This window comes from Chelonia mydas, chromosome 4 (assembly GCF_015237465.2).
Source record: "Chelonia mydas isolate rCheMyd1 chromosome 4, rCheMyd1.pri.v2, whole genome shotgun sequence".
NCBI classification, from domain to species: domain Eukaryota; kingdom Metazoa; phylum Chordata; order Testudines; family Cheloniidae; genus Chelonia; species Chelonia mydas.
In genome coordinates, this window is record NC_057852.1 from 92,059,745 (window position 1) to 92,080,832 (window position 21,088).

Here is a 21,088-nt window from a genome sequence, read left to right on the forward strand (position 1 = left end):
TTATCCTTGACCTCCACTCCATCCTCAGTGTTTAGCGGTCCCACTTCTTCTTTCTTTGTTTTCTTCTTATTTATATGGCTATAGAACCTTTTACTATTGGTTTTAATTCCCTTTGCAAGGTCCAACTCTACTTGATTTTTAGCCTGCCTCACTTTATCCCTACATGTTCTGACCTCAATAAGGTAGCTTTCCTTGCTGATCCCTCCCTTCTTCCATTCCCCTTATGCTTTCTGCTTTTTCTTAATCACCTCTCTGAGATACTTGCTCATCCAGCTTGGTCTACAACTCCTGCCTATGAATTTTTTCCCCTTTCCTGGGATGCAGGCTTCTGATAGCTTCTGCAGCTTTGATTTAAAATAATCCCAGGCCTCCTCTACCTTTAGATCCATAAATTCTTCAGTCCAATCCACTTCCCTAACTAATTTCCTTAATTTTTGAAAGTCAACCCTTTTGAAATCAAAAACCCTAGTCGCAGATTTATTTTTGTTAATCCTTCCGTTCAGTTTGAACTGAATTAGCTCATGATCACTTGAGCCAAGATTATCCCCTACAACCATTTCTTCTATGGGGTCATCACTACTCACCAAAACCAAATCTAAAATGGCATCCCCTCTAGTCGGTTCAGCAACTACTTGATGAAGGAATCCATCAGCTATCGCATCTAGGAAAATCTGAGCCCTATTATTATTACTAGCACTCGTCCTCCAGTCTATATCTGGGAAGTTAAAGTCTCCCATGATCACACAGTTTCCATTAGTATTTACTTTATTAAAAACATTAAAAAGGACTCTATCCATATCCAAATTAGATCCCGGCAGTCTATAGCACACCCCAAGCACTATCCCAGGGGAGGCTCTAATAGTTTTCTTCCCCAATGTAATTTTTGCCCAGACGGACTCTATCTTATCCATTTCATCGCTTCTTATTTCTTTACATTCTACCTCATCATTGATATACAATGCTACTCCACCACCTTTACCTTATTTCGGTCTTTCCTAAACAGCACATACCCTTCAATACCTGTTGTCCAGTCATGACTACTATTCCACCATGTTTCTGTTATCCCTATAATATCTCATTTCACTTCCTGCACCACTTGCTCTAGTTCTAGCAGGAAGGAGATCAGGTTTCATGATCGTTACACATTTTTCATGGCCATGAATTTGGTAGGGCCATAATTATTTGTATTGAGGTAGCACCCGGGAGCCCAGGACAGATCAGGACCTTGTTGTGCTACATTCTGTACAAACACAGAACAAAAAGATAGCTTGTAAAGTTCCTGGGGGCAGAAATTAAGAATACCTTATGCTACAATCCTGTCATTTATCACAAGATAAGAAGGGTCAGAACATGGAAATCTTATAATAAACAGCTACTGTAGGAAGTGCTATTTGTTATTCAATGTATAGCATGCTTATCTCTAAAAAGAAAAGGAGTACTTGTGGCACCTTAGAGACTAACAAATTTATTTGAGCATAAGCTTTCGTGAGCTACAGCTCACTTCATCGGCCACAAGTACTCCTTTTCTTTTTGCGAATACAGACTAACGTGGCTGCTACTCTGAAACCTATGCTTATCTCTGAATCACACTGAACCAATTCTTCAATAAGATATCAGGAAGCACTGTGCTGCTGTAGGTGCTATCTTTTGGATGATGTGTAAAACTAAAGTTTTGACTACTTGTGATCATTAAAGACCTCAAAGCTACTTTTTGCAAGAAAAGGATTTGGTAACGTTGGTAGGTTGGCCCACATTCTATCTTTGGCAGTTACGTCTTGCCTATCTAAATTTCTCCTTGCAGTGTCATTGATATTATGTATAATTTCCTGTCCTAAATTTTGTTTAGCTTTTCTGTGTACTGTATAACAGTTGCTGCTTTCATCCAGCAGCAGACAATTTTGGTGATAGGTGATATGATCCATACGAGTAGTTTGGATATCAATTTAAACCGCTAAGGCGCTTTGAGACCTTTAACGAGCAAATCACTTTGTAAATTAATTACTGCAGTGCTACTGCTTTCTTGACTTTGCTACTTCAAGTTCAAACAGTTTTTCTCTACAAATCTACTGCTGGAAATATTTTAGTAGAGCAGTAAAGTACTAAAAAGCAGATATATCCCTGTAAGCTGGACACGCTGGGGCTGATTTGCTTTAGTGTGCAGCTTAAACTATGCACTGCAGCAGTATGTGCATGTGTTGGAGGAACAGTGGGGGCTGTAAACAAGATGATTCTTTTCTCCAGCTTCCAAGCATTTAAGCTATACCAGCTGTGTCTAATGCTTGTGCATTCTCTCACTCTCTGGACAAATGACATGAGAGAGAGAGAGAGGAAAAACCAACCAACCCATGAGCACAGGGATGAGAATGACTCCACAGTCTGGTGGTTAGCGCACTCAACCAGGAGGTATGAGACCTGGGATCCAGTCTTCCTGCTCCAGACATTCTAATTATTTATCCAGAGTGCAACAGCTTCAACTGGAGAGATTAATGAAGCCTCTCATCAGAATATCCTGTAGCCAAATGGTTAAAGCACTCCCCTGAAAGTTGGCAAATCCTTTTCTTCCCACCCACCCCCCTCAGGTGGAGCATGGACCTGAACCATGGGTCCTCCATATCCCAGGTGAGAACCCTAACCACTGGGCTAAAAGATATCAAGGAGGTCTTCTCCTCCCACAACTGTTTTGTGTGAACTCACCTGAGGGGCCCAATCCAGCAGGTGGCTTCTCAAACATATACCGGATTGGACCCCATATGTGACTTGGGTGGCCAAACGAAAAGCCTATCTTCCCCTTTTTTTAAAATCACTCTTGGGCACAGGCAGGGAGATAGGTGCCTGAATACCTAGTGGGAGGCAGCAGTGTGTATGCCCATAGACAGAAACATAGGTGCCTAGGGAACTTTTACTGCAAAAACTTAGGCAGCAAGTGAGTTCGGGTGCCTACAGGGTTTGGCAGGTAGTTTTGTGCATCGAACTGGTGCCAAAACCAGGTCTTAGGCACTTAAAATAGTGAATTAGGTACCTAACTCCTTTTGTGCTTTCAGGTCTATGTCATTCCATGCACTATAATCACAATTACTGCAGGTGCAGTAAAACATATGACTATCTAGGGGTTTGTGTAAAAGGCCTGATGAAAAAATCAGCTTCTGCAGAATGTTGTCAGAGGGGCCACCAATTGCCCTGTGTCCCTGTCAATGCAGATATGAGTTGGAATATTACATTTGTAATATTATGTCTTGCTATTTTTTTAAAGGTAAGCAGAGCTATTGATGGTACAGGTTAACTAGGTTCAGACTTAGGTCGATAAAGTAGGTTCCTGTGAGAGCCGCTCACATTACATCATGTTTGGCCTTTCTTCTGGGCTATTTGCTAACTGTACATTTCTGAAACTGAACCCCTCAGATTCAGAGCTTCAGAAAAACTGTGGGCAGCAATACTTTGCTGATTAGATAATGCACTCAGTGGCATTCACTGTGTCACATATCAGAAAATCTTGAGATAGGCAATGCTGTTACTTTGATGCTCTTCATAATAAAGCTATCCTAAAATGCTGGACTGTTTCACCTAGCTCCATTAAAGTGAATTCTTAAACAATAGTCTGGGCCCCCAAAAGCATTCTTGTGGAGAAGTCATCCTGTAGCTTGATGAAATTATCACCTACATAATGACTGTATGACATCCACATTAACTTGTAATGAATCTCTCAAGAGCAGTAACATTGCAATAAGTACCAGAAGTAGTATTGATTATGCCCTTATGTTAAGTGTTGTAGTATTTATGAATTAATAACATGAAATTATTATTAGAGCTTTTTCTTGCCTTAAACTATTTACTATTTACCTTTTATAGAAATAAAGAAAAATAGTAATATAATGGTAAAGTATCATCCTAAATTCTGGACAGAAGGAATTTATCAATGTTGCAGACAAACAGAAAAGTTAGCACCTGGCTGTGAAAAATACAATCTTTTTGAAAACAGTAAGTACATATGTTTTTCCTATATTATCATTTTAGCTTGATTTTCATCTATCTACTTATATGACCCTTATTATCATAGTATCTGAGCGCCTTTCTTATTAAACAAATCTAATAAATCATGAGTGAACAGTGTAACACTGTTGCAAAAAAAGCAATCATTCTGGGATATATTAGCAGAAGTGTTGTAAGAAAGACACAAGACTTCTGGCTGATTAGGCCTCAACTGGAGTATTGTGCCCAGTTCTGGTGGCCACATTTCAGGAAAGATGTGGACAAAGTCCACTTTAATTGGAGAAAGTCCAGAGAAGAGCAACAAAAATTATTAAAAGTCTAGAAAACGTGACCCGTGAGGGAAGATTGAAAAAATTGGGTTTGTTTAATCTGGAGAAGAGAAGACTGAAGGTAAACATGATAACAGTTTTCAAGTACATAAAAGGTTGTAACAAGGAGGAGGAAGAAAAATTGTTCTCCTTAACTTCTGAGGATAGGACAAGAAGCAATGGGCTTAAATTGCAGCAAGGGTGGTTTAGGTTGGACATTAGGAAAAACTTCCTAGGTGTCAGTGTGGTTAAGCACTGGAATCTCCATCAGAGATTTTTAAGAGCAGGTTAGACAAACACCTGCCAGGGATGGTCTAGATAATACTTAGTCCTGCCATGAGTGCAGGGAACTGGACTAGATGACCTCTTGAGGTCCCTTCGAGTCCTACGATTCTATGAGCCTGATATTTTTATCACTTAAACCAGTGGAAATTAAGAATAACTGTGTTGGAGTCAGTATAATTACACCAGTGTAAAAATGATAGAAGAAGAGAATCAGGACCAATAGATGTAGGGAAATAGGACAAAATTTCCATAAATGTGTACACCAGACTTTGTGTGCCCAAACCTAGCTGAACTCTGATTTCCATATACATGTTGCTGTTTGCACATGTAAATCATGGGTTGTGAATGCACAACAGTACAGATGCAATCTGGCGTGCAAACTGGCCCCAACTATAGTAAATACTACATCTGTATGTACAGAATTAATTTAAACCCTGATTCAGGAAAGCATCCATATTAAGGAAAGCACTTAAGCACGTGCTTAAGTCCAGCTGAAGTCAGTGGATTTATTAGGGCCTTAAATGGCAACAGTGTGGTCTAGCATATTTAGAAATGTGTAAGGCCCGATTAATAAATTATTATTATTTATACTGTAGCACCAAAAGGCCCCAGTCAGGATCATGGTCAGCCTGATTCTGCTAGGCACTATACAAACAGGAAGATAATAATCCCTGCCTTGACATATGTACAGTGGTGTCCTCCAGGCTAAATAGGACTGAGTTTTTAATGTAAAAAAAACAAAGAAAAAAATGCCTCTTTTTGGGTGAAGGAGCTGTGGCGGCGAACGGACATAAATCTTTTCAAGCCTTCTCTATATATCATAAAGACACAAAAAAAGGGCTCAAGTACCGAGTTTTTCCAATGCCTCTGAGTATCTCCTGAGGTCTTGAGGAGAGAGATCATCTCCTATTCACCACCTAAACTGTGCAGGCAGGAAGTTTCTTTTAAATTTAATTTTGAATATTCTTTTGGTGGGTTTTAGGCTTTTAAAAAGAAATTCCTTTTAGTTTTTATCTTCAAATTACTGCTGTATACTCACAATTTTAATGTCAACTTAATGATTTTTTTCCTGAGATGGACTTTACATTTTCTGTGGATAGATGTAGACTTCAGTCTTTAGGTCTGCCAGGCATGCACTTTTCCACTAAGTTCAATTTACATTTTGTCATACTAAGTATGGGTTTACAGAGCTTTTTATCAGAGCTGTTTTTGTTTTCTAGGAGTTAAAAGTTTGTACCAATTGGAGGGCTGGTTAAGATGTTAAAATCTTGTCTGAATTTTAAAATCTTTTATATTATTATCTGTATATTTATAAATTTAACATAGTTACTTCTACTGCATTGCTTTTAGGCATAAGGAAATCACCCTCTTCAATACCAGATACAAATAAGGTAGGTGGAATCTTCAGAAACTGGATAGTTCACTGCAATTGAGTGAGAAGCGTTTTGTATACAGTACTTAGGCTCACTATAATATGTTTCTTTCAAGGATTAGGGTCCAATCTTGTAAGCACTGCCAGGCATACAGCCTGATCCAGCTCAAACTGACATCAATGGACTTTCTATTAATTACAGTGGGATTTGGATTGGCCCATAGTGATTATTACTTTGAATAGCCCTATTGACTTGAATTAGAGTACTCACCATAGCAGCCATTATGGTTGGGGATAAATGTTTATAAGATTGGGCCTTTTATAGTTCATCTGTTATTTAAAAAAAATAATCCAGTATGTAAAATGCTAAACAAATTTGCCTAAACTGTTCAATACCATACATGTAAAGAGAACCCTCTTCTATAACAGGACACCTAAATATTCAGCTTTCTGTTAATAAATAGGGAGTTGTGCACTTTATTGTTTCTTTAGACCGAGTTTATTGTACATACCAGGAGCTCCTTGCATCACTCTATTCTCCCCATAAGCTCCCAGTGTGCCACCCACTCATCCCCCTCTATTTCAGGGGCTTGCTGCAAGCTCCACCCCTTCTCTCATGCCAGGGACTCTGCATTACACCCTGCATTCCTCCTTTCTCCCCATGCCACAGCTTCTATGTGCCATCCATTCCCTTTTCCCCCATGCCAGGAGTTCTGTGTGTACCCCATTCCCCCTATACCAGGGTCCTCCATTCTCCTCCCACCCCGTGCCAGGGGCTTGATGTGCATCCCTTTCTCTGCCTGCCAGAGTCCTTCAATCTTCCCCTGCCAAGGGCTCAGTATCCCCCCATTCCTCCTCTCCTTATACCAGGGTCCCCTATTTCCCCCTTCTACCCTTGCCGCCATCTTTCTTTCCTCTCATGCCAGGAGCTCTGTATGCTCCCTCTTTCCTCATGCTCCTGCATTCCCATCATGATAGTGGTTGGGTGCCCCCCATTTCCCCCTCACCCAATGCCAGGATCTCCCCTAATTCTTCTTTCCCCACCATTATTTTTTCTCTTCTTTCTGTGTGGAAGATAAGTCACTGGGGGACCTGGGATGGCAACAGGTTAAACTCTAATGGGAGGATAAGCAGAACTGAGATTAGGGTATTGTTATGCTTAGAGATGTTTAATGGGTGACATCAACCAGTTTTTTGCTCTCTAGAGAGTTGCAGAGGTGTTTGAAGCTTTGGCTGTGCTGAACAAATGGCAGGGGCTACGTTTCCCATTTTCCCCCTTCAAATTTTTCAATTTTCTCCCAAATCAGCAGGGCTCTGCTCATCGACGTCTACAACATTTCCCTCACATTTTAGAATTGATCACCTCTGGCATTCAGAAGTTATGATGTTACACCCAAATGCCTTCAAGTTGAGTGTAGGGCCTTGCAGCTCAGCTAACTAGTTATTGAACGAGCTCAGAACTGACCCGACCTTCATCTTCAGTGTCTTAATGAGTGTTTTGCTTTGCTTGAATGGAATACCAGTAATTTTATCTCATTTTCAGCGAAGGCCTCCACCACCTGTTCCCCCAGCTGAGGAAGATGAAGATGAAGATGAGGAAATAGTAGTAGCAATGTATGATTTTCAACCCACAGAGTCTCATGATTTGAGACTAGAGAGAGGTGAAGAATATACAATAATTGAAAAAAATGACATTCATTGGTGGAAAGCAAGAGATAAATATGGGTGAGACGCATTTCCATCCTTTTTGCACCCACTGCACTATTGAGTAAGACTATTCCCTTGTTGCAGTAATTTATGTTGATTATTCCTATTAAATAACAAGAATAATGTACCTAAAAACTAGATATGTTTAGCTGCCCATATCTGATTTTGAGCCACAATCCTACAGTCTGATCCATGTTCATCGACCTTTATGCCCACACGGAATCCCTTTAAACCCACTGGGGCTCTGCACAAACCAGTTTGCAGAGCGGGGGGCTTTTATGAGTAAATTTCCTGCGATATGTCAGAATTTTTAAACTAAAATGTACTCAATTTTAATGTTTATAGAAAAACAAAACACCCCCCCCCACCTTTTCCCATTTATTTTAAAGGTGTTTTAGACATCTCACATTGTCTTAATGATACTCTTCATGCTCCAACATTCACCGCTTCAATATTGAAAATTGTTCAGGGTAATTTTGAGTTAGTGAAAGACAACAGGGTTGTTGTGGTGATATATTTTGGGGAACAGCAGGCATCTCAATTCTCCTGACAATCTCAGTCAGAGTATATCCCCAGGGATGGAGCTAGGACCACCAAAGCACAAAGCTGGCATGGAAGCATAGGGCTTCTCATTTTGTCCCCTCCTACTGCTTTTTCTACAGGAAGAGTAGCTTGGCTCAGTATTTTAACTTTGACCCTTCTGCATTCAGTATACTCTCATTAGATGCAGGGAAGTTGAGTCAGAATAAAAAAACCCACAACCCTCTATATAATGAGAATCGGAACTGGTCAATGATAAGGTAAAAGAGTGCTGGTGACCTTTACTAATTAGCAGTGTGAAGAACTGTGTTTTAAGCATGCATTCTGTATTTTGTTACCCAGATTGTATCATGATTAAAGTTTATGGCGCAATGTTTCTCTTATTCTTTCTAGAAGTACAGGATATATTCCAAGCAACTATGTAACAGGAAAGAAGTCCAACAACCTTGATCAGTATGAGTAAGTGAATATTAGCATAAAAATGGGGAATAGGATAAAATAAACCTTAAGCTTTAGCAATTGCAAGAATATATTTTACAAATAAATCTGTGTAAATTTATAGATTATGTAACTAAGATCAGAGATTGAACTTTTTAAAAGATTCGAAATACATTTTTTTTCTGATTTCTTCTTTCTCTGTCACTGTTTCACAGTGGTGAACATCCTGATTTACAATGATAGAAATGAGAGGAAATTCAGGCATGTACTTTTGAGTCCAAATTTGAGCAACAGCAAAGAAGTATTGCTAGATCAAGGGAAACATTTAAGGAACTTCATCTGTTATAAGTCTGTGTTGAATTTTTAATGTGAAGTGGTATGGTCATCTGAAAGGAATCTGACTGTAAAAGAATAAAGTAGAGTCCTTTATTCTCCACTGTACCCAAGCAATGAACATAAGCAGCACAATGAATGTAGATGACCAGAGAATCTGGACCAATAAGTCCAAATTTGAACAAAAGAGATATCCGTGTGCAGTTTAAACATTAGTGCATTCAATCAGCTCATCAACTATAAACAACTGGAAATACAACAAGCATTTTACTAACAATATGGGTGATTATGAACTACTTATGAGAGACTTGAGAGGATGGAAGTTATGAAGCTCTTCTGTAAGCCTGTTTCTTCAAATTAAAGTTTTGTTTTAAAATATCAGGTTATGAACAAGAGCAGGCATAAACTACTGTGCTGATCTATTAAAAACTTACTAAAGTTTCATATGAACTCATACTAAATAAAATCAAACTGCAAGAAAAAATATGTAAAGCAGTTTATAAAACCACATTATTAATTCCAAAACTTTGGTAAAAATTATTTATAACTCACATTTCTATTTTTTGGCCAAAGACAGATATTCTTTAGGGATTCATTTTCTCATCTTTATTAGATGTTACTCATTCTTTTCCAATGTTACTCCCTGATCTTTGAGACTTTTTTTGAGAGTTTTGCCTTGCTCTGTGCTATGAAATTAATAAGGAGAGATAGGAAGAAATCGTGCTGAATTATCTGGTGTAACGACTTTGCACCTCGTCACCTGCATGCTGTAGTCTGGTTCTAACAAGTTCAGGGAGCATTACTCTGGTGCAAAAGAGAGAGCTGTTAGAGATTTGGCCTTGTAGTATTACTTTCTAGTTTTGCAGAGCTGATGTAGGGGCCAGGCTTGTTTGCTACTTCTTCCCCAACCTATTCCCAGTGTAGCAGGAGAAAGGGGGCATAGTCGGGACACTCCATACCATGCCAATCCCCAGCTGTGTTTTTGACTGCTGTGGACCATCAGTTACTGGCATAAATTTGAACAGCCCTTTGGCTGTTCTAACCTAGCACATAGGATTGGCTGTGCACCGAGCTAACACCAAGATCAGGGTATGCAAAGGTAAACTTTGATTCACTCCTGACTTGCACTCTGAATAGATCAGTCACCCTCCAAAATCTAACCAACAGACTCATACAGTGTTGTTGATTTAAAAAACAACTTACTAATAAGCCCAATTAGTAACTAGATGATTGGTGTGTAAACAGCCTGTTCAAGATTTAGTTAAGATTTTCAGTTGCTTATGGTCTGTTACTGAAATGACAGCTGTTAATACACATATTTGACAGGTATTCTGGTTGCAAAGTGAGTTATATTAACTGAACGTTATTGCGCTCCATGCTTTTGTGAGAGCCTGTTGGGTTTATTTCAGAACTGTTCTGTCTATAAACTACATAATGTAATGATGACTGAACCTTCTTGTAAATTCACTATCGTTCGATAGATTCAGTTCTTGTTCTCAAGTACTGCAAAATATGTTGACTCTGTTTGACTTCCTGTCTTAGTAACTTCATAACACTTTGTTTTTTGTAAGTTTTTTTAATTGCTAATATCTTTAAGAGTTTAGAATTTTTTTTTCAGATGGTATTGCAGAAATCTGAACAGAAGTAAGGCAGAGCAACTTCTCAGAGGTGAGGTAAGTATTTGTATTATTGTATCAATCCAGCACAAAGTTGTTAACAAGTGGAATTCTCTTAAGCTGGCTCCTCTTATTAAAAATGAAATGATCAGTTAATTCTGACTCATGCAAATATCAAGGAGCACAAGTAAAAAGAAAGGCTTGGAGCCTAAAATTGTCATTGTGCTTGGATTTCAGGATAAAGAAGGTGGTTTTGTGGTGAGAGATTCTAGTCAGCCGGGTTTGTATACAGTATCCCTTTATACAAAATATGGAGGGTAAGTTACTGTTGCCACTAATTACAGTTTCTGTTGTTTGAATTTGATTTGCATAGATACACGAGCTCATAGGTTACAAAAAGGAGATTTATTTGTTCAACAAAGAAATAAGACCAATATTTTAAAGGTAAAAAGAAAAGGAGTACTTGTGGCACCTTAGAGACTAACCAGTTTATTTGAGCATGAGCTTTCGTGAGCTACAGCTCACTTCATCGGATGCACAGCATATCGTGGAAACTGCAGAAGACATTATATACACACAGAGACCATGAAACAAAACTTCCTCCCACCTCACTCCCCCGCTGGCAACAGCTTATCTAAGCTGATAAGCTGTTGCCAGCGGGGGAGTGAGGTGGGAGGAAGTTTTGTTTCATGGTCTCTGTGTGTATATAATGTCTTCTGCAGTTTCCACGATATGCTGTGCATCCGATGAAGTGAGCTGTAGCTCACGAAAGCTCATGCTCAAATAAACTGGTTAGTCTCTAAGGTGCCACAAGTACTCCTTTTCTTTTTACGAATACAGACTAACACGGCTGTTACTCTGAAACCTATTTTAAAGGTGAATGCCTAAAATTAGCCCCCTGAATCCACAGTTAGGCAACTAAATGTGTAACCTGATTTTCAGAGGTGCTGAGCACCCACAACTGTTACTGGGATCAGTGCAAGTTGAAGGTGCTCAGCACCTCTTAAAATTGGACCATTTGTTGAAGTGGTTAACTTTAGGTATCCAACTTGGAAGTTTTGGCCTAAATTTTACAGCCTTGATAGTGCCGTTAAGACAAAGCCCCACTTTGGGAGTGGTGCAAATTCCTACTGCGCCAAAAGGGTCTCTGAGACACATTGTGCTTAAAAGAACTGCAGTGCCTCCAGAAGCTTCAGGGAGGGCAAGGAGAGCACAGCCAGTGATACCTTTGAAGTGGGTACATGTGCTTTAATCCCAAGGAACCAGTGATACTGAGCAATACATAGGGGTGAGCCCACTCATCACCACTTCTTCTGGACACAGTACTGCCACTGTGGGTGCTAACTTTACACAGTCTTTGAGCTCCATGATCACAGTGATTGTTTCCAGCTGCTCTATGGGGGGGACAAAGCAGGTGGCCATTTGTTCTTTCTTATCCATCTGGCAGGGGATAGATTCAGTTTTATATGTATAGGTGATTTTATTTCCTATTTACCAGGTACCTCTCTTCAGGATTCATTCCTAAAAATGCCATCATATTTTAATTCTTGTTTTTTAGAGAAGGTTCATCAGGAATAAGACACTACCATATAAAAGAAACAATGACATCACCAAAGCAGTACTATCTAGCAGAAAAACATCTTTTTAACACCATTCCAGAGATAATTGAGTATCATAAACATAATGCAGCAGGTAAATGCATCTGATTTTTCTGTCAAGTAAATAGAAGCAAATTGAATAGGAAGATGATGCCATCTTAACATAGTCTCTCTTCAGACCATAAATGCCCTTTAAAGGGACTATGAGACACTGCCTTTTACAAAATTTTCTGTTTATCGTGTCACTCTAAAATGTTTGTTAAAAAAAATTATTCTTTCCGGTTCATGAATAACCTCTAAATTTTACACGTTGAACAAACTCCACATAATTAGGGAGTGTTCAGAACTATATAGTTGTTTCTTTTTACTGTACTCTCTTTTCATTAAATTTTGAATCCATCCAGTATCTTTCATTAACTTACTACACAGTGGACTAGATCCCTGGCTAAGGTTTAGGAACAGACGGATAAGACAATGGAGGGGCTCCAAATGTGTTGTAAAGCTCACCTTTGCATTCCCCTGATCCTGATGCTGCTCTGTGCAATATTAGTACCCCAGAGTAACCTGAAGGCTTCAGCCAATACCAGGTACTAACAGATTCAAGGGTCTGAATAGGCAGCTGGGAATTGATATATACATATCCCAGCAACACTGTCTATGCCAGCACTCAGGAAGGGGTGGTTTAGGAACCTGTACACCAGCCATATGGCACCAGACGATCCTGCTGGCACTGTGGTGATCCTGTAGCTGGTTATGCTAGCAGACAGAATCCACTGGCCATTTAGCACACACTCCAGGATCTTGACCAGTGTACAGAAATTAAAACAATACAGTGATTTTCCCTCAAGTCCAGAGAGTGGTTGATCCCATCTCAAAGGATATATCTGCAAGATGCTTACATCAAATTTGAAGGGACCTGGGATCTCCTGAGAATTATCTGAGGAAGTTTGGTTATATTATTTTAATATAAATAATTCTAAAATAATAAATCTGGAAGCAAGATAAGTGCAATTCCTCTCCTCCAAAACATAAAAATGATTCTTATTTATCATCATAATTTTAGTTCATTTTAAAAAATTATTGACTTGGTTATTGTTCCCTCTATTTGATCCTTTATTCATTTAATGTCATTATCTTTTCCTAACCAGGTGTTAGGAGAATATTTAGTCAAAATGGAGTTTGAATAAAAGGGATTTTATGTGAGTGACTCCTGTTATTATAAATGGGAGCTGCATGCACTACTCACCAAACATACTGATGAGACTATACCTTTCCAACTTGAGCTAGAGTAGGTGCAGTCCCTCCTCAACAGCCAGTGGTGTTCAATTTATTAAGCTAATATTAAACATTCAAATTGATTTAAGAGTGTCCACATGCTAGATGCTAAATGTACATTATTTTAGCAATAAAAAATACAGAGAACTTGTAGGCCACATTTAAGAGTTCTTATTTTCAGAGGGGCTGAATGCTGACAGATTCAATTTTTAAGAACATAAGAACGGCCATAATAGGTCACACCAAAGGTCCTAGCCCAGTATCCTGTCTTCCGACAATGGCCAATGCCAGGTGCCTCGGAGGGAATGAACAGAACAGGTAATCATCAAGTGATCAAGACAAAGCGAAGATGTATACAATACATCAAGAATAAGTTGAATTCTTTTTTTTTCTAGAAGAAAGAACTGTCACTATATTCTCACTTTTATTTATTTATATATTCTGTCCCCCCACTTGCATTGACCTGTGACACAAAGTACCTTTCCTAGACTTGAAGAAGAGCTCTGTGTATGCTCAAAAGCTTGTCTCTTTCACCAACACAAGTTGGATTAATAAAAGATTATCTCACCCACCTTGTCTCACTAATCCTGGGACCAACATGACTACAACTACTATATTCTCATGGTCATCCAGTATTATAATGCACAATAAAAATATGAGTGACTTGCTGCCTAACACTATTTTGGGGTAGACTATGTTCCATTTATAAATTTTCTCCAAATTTTAGGTCTTGTTACACGGTTGCGATACCCAGTGACGCCAAAGAAGAAGCCTGCACCAACTACTGCTGGGTTCAGCTACGGTAATAACACACCTTCATAAATATACACTAATTTCCTAGAAAGTGACATTGTGTAAATCTAAATTGACAAAATATATACTAAAAATGATGGAAATCTCTAATTTTATATTGTGACTGCCTGCATTAATTCTTTAAAGCCTCACAGGAAGAGTAGATATGGAATCCAGGTGTGTCAGTAAATGCAAGGACTACAATGCTCCTGAAGAAAGTGGTAGGAGGGTCTGTTCCTCCACAAGAATTCATTGCCCCCCTCTATTGCTCCAGGGATGCCTGGAGATCTGCATGGTTAGAGGGTCATGCCCTTTCCTCCTTTGCAGGCCCTCAAACTCTTTCTACTACTTAAATTTGGCCATCCCATATTTTGTTTTGGCTTTCCATGGGGTGGGATGGAATGGAATGATCTGGCTCATACTTAGCACATCAGACATTGTGCATCTCTAGTTTATGATGCTTAGATGAATTGACAAAATTTTAGTTTAGGGTAGTTTGCTGATTCAAGTCTAATACAAATGATAATACAATGTCAATCTATATAACAGGAGTCCAGGATTGACACTCTGTATCACTCTGAAGTCTGTTATGTCTTAGAGTCAGTCTGAAACAATGGAAGCAGCTACAAGCATGGTTGAGGGTTCTTTTTGTTCAGAATACCATCAGGTTCAATCATCACTGGATTTTGCAGTCTGCTACCATCCAATTTTTAAGTTCTCAGTCACTTTAACTTTATGAATTACACCAGTACATCTATGCAGAGCCATCCCGTCCATAGGACGGACCGGGACAACTGGCTCGGATCTCACGCTTTGGGGGCCCCCCGCGCTTTGGGATGCAGGGTCCAGGGTGGCCTAGGGGGTTAGTGGGGGGCATGGCACCAGTAGTAGTGAGCAACCCAGCCCCAGCCTGCTCCACCCTGCCTGCTCTCGGCATTGCTTGTGGGAGGGGGTGGAAGCCGGAAAGAGGCGGGCCGGAGGCTTGGGGAAAGGGGTGGAGTGGGGGCGGGATTTGGGCCAGAGGATGGCGGGGTTGTCCCAGGCCCTGCACCTCCCTAGGTATGGCCCTGCATCTATCCCATGCCAACCGTCTTAGACCATTGTGATGTCAGAGGTAACTCAACAGACCACCATCCTTACTCTACAACTAATTTGCATGCCTCAGTTTCATTGGTTGTATGAGGGAGATTGCACAAATAGAATTTAAGGCCAGAAGGGATCACCAGATCACCTACTCTGACCTCCTGTATATCACAGGTCACTACACCGCCCAGCACCCACACAATAATCCCAACAACTGAAATTAGAACAAGATATTACGGCCCTCAAGAGACTAAACTATGTGGATTATTTGGTCCAACTGCCACAGCTGTGTACCCAACTGCCACCTGCACAAATCAACACATCGCCCAGCACCACCCAAGAAATCAAAACAAGCATCCACACGACACAACCAGCATACACGATAAACCCAAACATACACAGCCCCTCTCTTCAGCACATACCCCTCATTTGCCACAAATCCACACAGCTCTCTCAATGTAACACAACCCACACACAAATCAATGCAGCCACCCACACAGCAACACAACCACTACACACAATAACCTCAGACACCACTCTGAAGCCTAGAATGTCTATTTGAGTCAGTGTGAAGTGATGGAAACAGCTACAAGCATGGTTGAGAGCTCTTTTTGTTTAGAACGGATTTATGGAAAATAAACTCTGTCAAGCTAACGTGATCTTTTTTTGATGAGATTACAAGTTTGGTTGTACAAGGTAATAGTGTTGACATAATATACTTAGACTTCTGTAAGGTGTTTGACTTGGTACCACATGACATTTTGATTAATAAACTAGAACAGTATACAATTAACATGGCACACATTAAATGGATTAAAAACTGTCTGATAGGTCTGAAAATGTAACTCTAAATAGGGAATCATCATCAAGTTGCTTGGTTCCCAATGGGGTCCAACTTGGATCAATTCTTGGCTAATTAACATCTTTATCTATAACCTGGAAGAAAACACAAAATCATCACTGATAAAGTTTTCAGATGACACAAAAATTGAGCAAGTGGTAAATAATGAAGAGGACACTGATTCAGAATGAGCTACATTGCTTGCTAAACTGGATGCAAGCAAACAGTATGCATTTTAAAAGGGCTAAATGTAAATGTATACCTCTAGGAACAAAGAACATAGGTCAGGTTTACAGGATAGAGAACTCTATCCTGGGAAGCAGTGACTTTGAAAAAAATGCGTGAGTTGTGGTAGATAATCAGGTGAATATAAGCTCCCGGTATGATGCTATGGCCAGAAGAGCTAGTGCAATCCTGGGATGCATAAAAAGAGGAATCTCAAATAGGAGTAGAGAGGTTATTTTACCTCTGGGTTTGACACTAATGCTGGAACACTGTGTCCAGGTCTGATGCCCACAATTCAAGAAGGATGTTGATAAATTGTAGAGGGTTCAGAGAAGTGCCACAGGAATGGTTAGAGGATTAGAAAAATGTACCTTATAGTGACAGACTCAAGGAGTTCAATCTATTTAGTTTTACGAAGTTAAGATTAAGGAGTGACTTGATTATAGTCTATAAGTATCTCCCTGGGGATATGTATCTATATAGAAATATAAGTATCTACAATATTTAATAATGGGCTCTTTGATCTAGTAGAAAAAGACATAACATGATCCAATGGCTGGAAGTTGAAGCTAGACAAATTGAGACTGGAAATAAGGTGTATATTTTTAATGGTGAGAGTAATTAACCATTGGAACACTTTATCAAGGGTCACAGTGGATTCTCTATCACTGACCATTTTAAAGTCAAGATGGGATGTTTTTTCTAAAAGATACTCTCTAGGGATTATTTTGGGGATATTCTATGGCCTGTGCTATACAGGAGGTCAGGCTAAATGATCACCGTGATCCATTCTGGCCTTAAAATCTATGAATCTATGAAAGAATATGACCAGGTTTAATCATCACTGGGATTCACAGTCTGTTACCGTCCAATTTGTAAGTTCTCGGCTTTTTTAAGCACACAACTTTATGAATGACACCCATGCAAGAGCATGAACTTTCGGTGACTAGTATCTAATTAATGGTTTAAAAAACGGAGTCTGATTTTGACCTCTGTCTTGGTTAAAAGTTTGTTGTAGGCTGTGGCTGTTTCACAATTTATGAGATACAAAGATTTTTAAAGTGGTTCTAAAGTACACCTAACTCTCAAAATTTACTAGTAGTATTTTCACACACTCCGTCACTTTAGATTTAATATGTTCCCTATTATATTTTAACAGTCATTGTCTTTTCTTTCTTATAGAGAAATGGGAAATTAATCCATCAGAGTTGACCTTCATGAGAGAATTGGGGAGTGGTCTCTTTGGAGTGGTGCGTCTTGGCAAATGGAGGGCGCAATATAAAGTGGCCATCAAAGCAATCCGAGAAGGTGCAATGTATGAGGAGGACTTCATAGAAGAAGCTAAAGTAATGATGTGAGTTGCTATATAGTACTTAGCACTTATACCACAGGGCCCAGGTTTCTGGTACATATGCACTTCTTTATAAATAAAAAATTCTAGCCAGGTGAGATTTGTATAACTTCTTGGAGGGATGAAAGCTACAATAATGATATGTTTTAAATCTTTTCAGGAAGCTAACCCATCCTAAATTAGTTCAGCTCTATGGGGTGTGTACACAGCAGAAGCCTATTTACATAGTGACAGAGTTCATGGAACACGGGTGCCTACTGAACTACCTTCGACAAAAACGTGGACACTTTAATAAAGATACCCTGCTGACAATGTGCCAGGATGTATGTGAAGGGATGGAGTACTTGGAGAGAAACAGCTTTATCCACAGAGATCTGGTAATAACATATCAGCCTCTTTACTACATTTCTGATTTAGGCATTAATAGTTAAGGGTAAGAAATTGTTTCTATTCTAAACAGATCTCTTTTTCAGTTACTCATAACTTTCTCAAAAATATATGCTATTGTTTAGCTGGTTGTGTTAATATTAAGCAAAATCCACAAAATTGACCCATCTGGGACAGGGAGGAATGATTGAATCTGCATGGGCAGTGTATTAAAAACCTCCTAAGTGTTTTAATAAAATTATTATTGTCAATTCTGCACAGAAAATTATGCTTTGTAGTATATTAATTTCATTATTCAGAATTCTTACTAACCACAACGTAATTTCTCCTGCTCATTTTATAATATGTCTGTCTCAGTAAGCAAATATATTTGCACTTAAAGAATTTATTTACATCTTTTCTGTTTCATCATTGACCTCATGACTGATCTTAATGAAACATGTACCTTGGTGAGCAATGGGATGAGGTCTGGAAAGCTCTCTATATTAGTGTATCTTACACAGTGGTTCTAATAGGACACAGATTTAGATAACATGTAGGAGTCTAAGATAAGTAATATACTACTGTTCCTCTAAAACAGTGGCTCTCAGCCTTTCCAGACTACTGTACCCCTTTCAGGAGTCTGATTTGTCTTGCGTACCCCCAAGTTACACCTCACTTAAAACTACTTGCTTACAAAATGAGACATAAAAATACAGAAGTGTCACCACATTATTACTGAAAAATTGCTTACTTTCTAATTTTTACCATATCATTATAAAATTAATCAATTGGAATATAAATATTGTACTTGCATTTCAGTGCATAGTATATAGAACTGTATATACAAGTTGTCTGTACGAAACTTTAGTTTGTACTGACTTTGCTAGTGCTTTTTATGTAGCCTGTTGTAAAACTAGGCAAATATCTAGATGAATTGATGTGCCCCCTGGAAAACCTCTGCATATCCCAGGGTTACACGTGTAACCCTTCTGCCCGTCAGAGTTGGCAGCAACAAGGGCCGGGTTCAGTATCTAGGGGTTCCGTTCCAATAACGCAATGCAAAACCGGCTCAAGCCCCCACCCAGTGACCTGGGACAAATATATACCACCCAACCGGGGCGCCTCTAAGAGGCAATACTTCCCCTCTCACAAGCACAGAGTCCGAGTGTAGCAAAAGTCTTTTAATAACAGAGAGAAACAGTGTGGCATTATGTTGGGGAAACACCACCAACAGGACTCATCACACAAACCATGAGCAAAAACCCACCCCCAACAAATTGCGCCATGTCCTTTCCCTTTGGTTCTTGAGTCCAGCAACCCAAAAGTCACCCAAAGTCCCAAAAGTCCCTGGTAAGTGCAGCCCCAGAGTTCAAAAGTTTATCTGCAGAGTTTTACCTCCCAGCCTGGGTGAAAATGGGGTTGGGGGGGTTAAAGAGCACCTTATGTGATCCAAAGCCAACTGCCCTGCCTCTCCGTGGGGCTCCGCTCCGCCAGCCGTCCCACAAGTTGCTCTGCTCCGCTAGCCGCTCTGCTCCATCAGCCGTCCCGTGAGCCACTCCACCTATCCTGCAATATATCTTCAGACCCCCCCCCACTTAACACAGCACTGAGTAACTTCAGCTCTTAGTAATTTTAGCTCTTTAGTGATTTCAGCTTGTAGTAGGGGAGCTTCAGTGCTGGTGCACCATTAGCCCAAAGTGAATTCAGCTCAGCATCCTGTAACAAGACTCCTAATAGAATCAAAATTAGCTCTGATATTCCACCATGGAGAGAGGAGAAGGTGCAATTGATGTTTCAGGCCCTTATTAGGGGCTCATACCACCAGGTACTAATGCCTGTCCCCAGCCTCTCTCCATTCACTGGGAATTTGAACCCATGACTTTTGCCTAGCAAGTGCTGCTTAGTTGATGGCGAGTCCCTCCATCATAACAAAAGGCCAAGTACAGTTCCACTGTCCTTGATTCACATAATCAGGATAATAACAGTTTATTCTTTCTGCCTCTATAACAGAGAAACTGGGACTCCTACAGCAGCCAAAGTGACCATCTAGGCAGGGTGGGTGTGCCTATGCAAATGAGATCAGCCCCTGAAGTTCTTTTCCACAACTCGCCACCAGATGTCAGGGGTAGAGCTCATCCTGACTCTGCTTACACATGTACCCCTGGTTGAGAACCACTGCTCTAAAAAACTTGCATTTGAAACACTGCTTGCTTTAATAAAAGGGAGAATCAGATCACTAGAGTTGGTCTTCCTTTGTTGTATACTGTATGAATATGAATGACAGCTATACTAATGGTAATTTTCACTGGAGGCAACAAAATTATGTGTTTCTCAGAATGATGAACTTTGCTATATCATTAAGATATTAGGGTCTGATTCTCTTCTCACTTATACCCATAAATCAGATGCAACACCACTGAAATGAGTTAGAACATGTGGGAAAAGAGACTAGGGCCTGAGAAGATTCTGATGCACTAGAAATGAACAAAATGCTAAACAGCAGGGTCCTGATTGTGATCATCACATTGAGTTTATACCTATGTAATTCCATTGCTTCAGAGGAACTATTCCTGCTTTACACTGGTATAAGGGAGAATAGACTCAGCCCCCATAGTTTTAGTTAAATGAAGTCATAAAATAATAAAGAATATAAACAGATAAATAATGTCACCCAGTAGGTGTCTAATTTCTGAGCCAAATTCTGATTTTTTATACTGGTGTAACTCCACTGACTTCAAATGACTTTGATTTATGCTAGCATAAGTGAAAAGAGGATCAGGCACTACATATAGAAAATGAACATGCAAATAATGCAAGCATTGTGTTTATTTTCTCACTATAAATTATGATTGGGCTTCACAACAACAGACCCAATTGTACAGTTATTATTCATGCAGAATTCCTATCAAATTCAATGTGAGTTCTCTCTGAAGAGTGATTGCAGAATTTATCCCAATATACAATAAAC

At 39.6% G+C, this 21,088-nt stretch overlaps 1 protein-coding gene across 4 annotated transcripts in view; it reads left to right on the forward strand.

Moving 5' to 3' along the window:
• The window catches only part of TEC (tec protein tyrosine kinase), an 87,746-nt gene that overhangs the window by 56,256 nt on the left and 10,402 nt on the right, over positions 1-21,088 (forward strand). For all 4 annotated transcript variants that reach the window (XM_027833238.3, XM_027833237.3, XM_027833241.3 and 1 more), the window contains 10 exons: positions 3,847-3,975; positions 5,931-5,971; positions 7,496-7,677; positions 8,593-8,658; positions 10,589-10,643; positions 10,824-10,903; positions 12,145-12,278; positions 14,187-14,261; positions 17,583-17,754; positions 17,912-18,128. In XM_027833238.3, the coding sequence (XP_027689039.1) occupies positions 3,847-3,975; positions 5,931-5,971; positions 7,496-7,677; positions 8,593-8,658; positions 10,589-10,643; positions 10,824-10,903; positions 12,145-12,278; positions 14,187-14,261; positions 17,583-17,754; positions 17,912-18,128 (1,151 nt within the window). The remainder of the gene's footprint in view (positions 1-3,846; positions 3,976-5,930; positions 5,972-7,495; positions 7,678-8,592; positions 8,659-10,588; positions 10,644-10,823; positions 10,904-12,144; positions 12,279-14,186; positions 14,262-17,582; positions 17,755-17,911; positions 18,129-21,088) is intronic.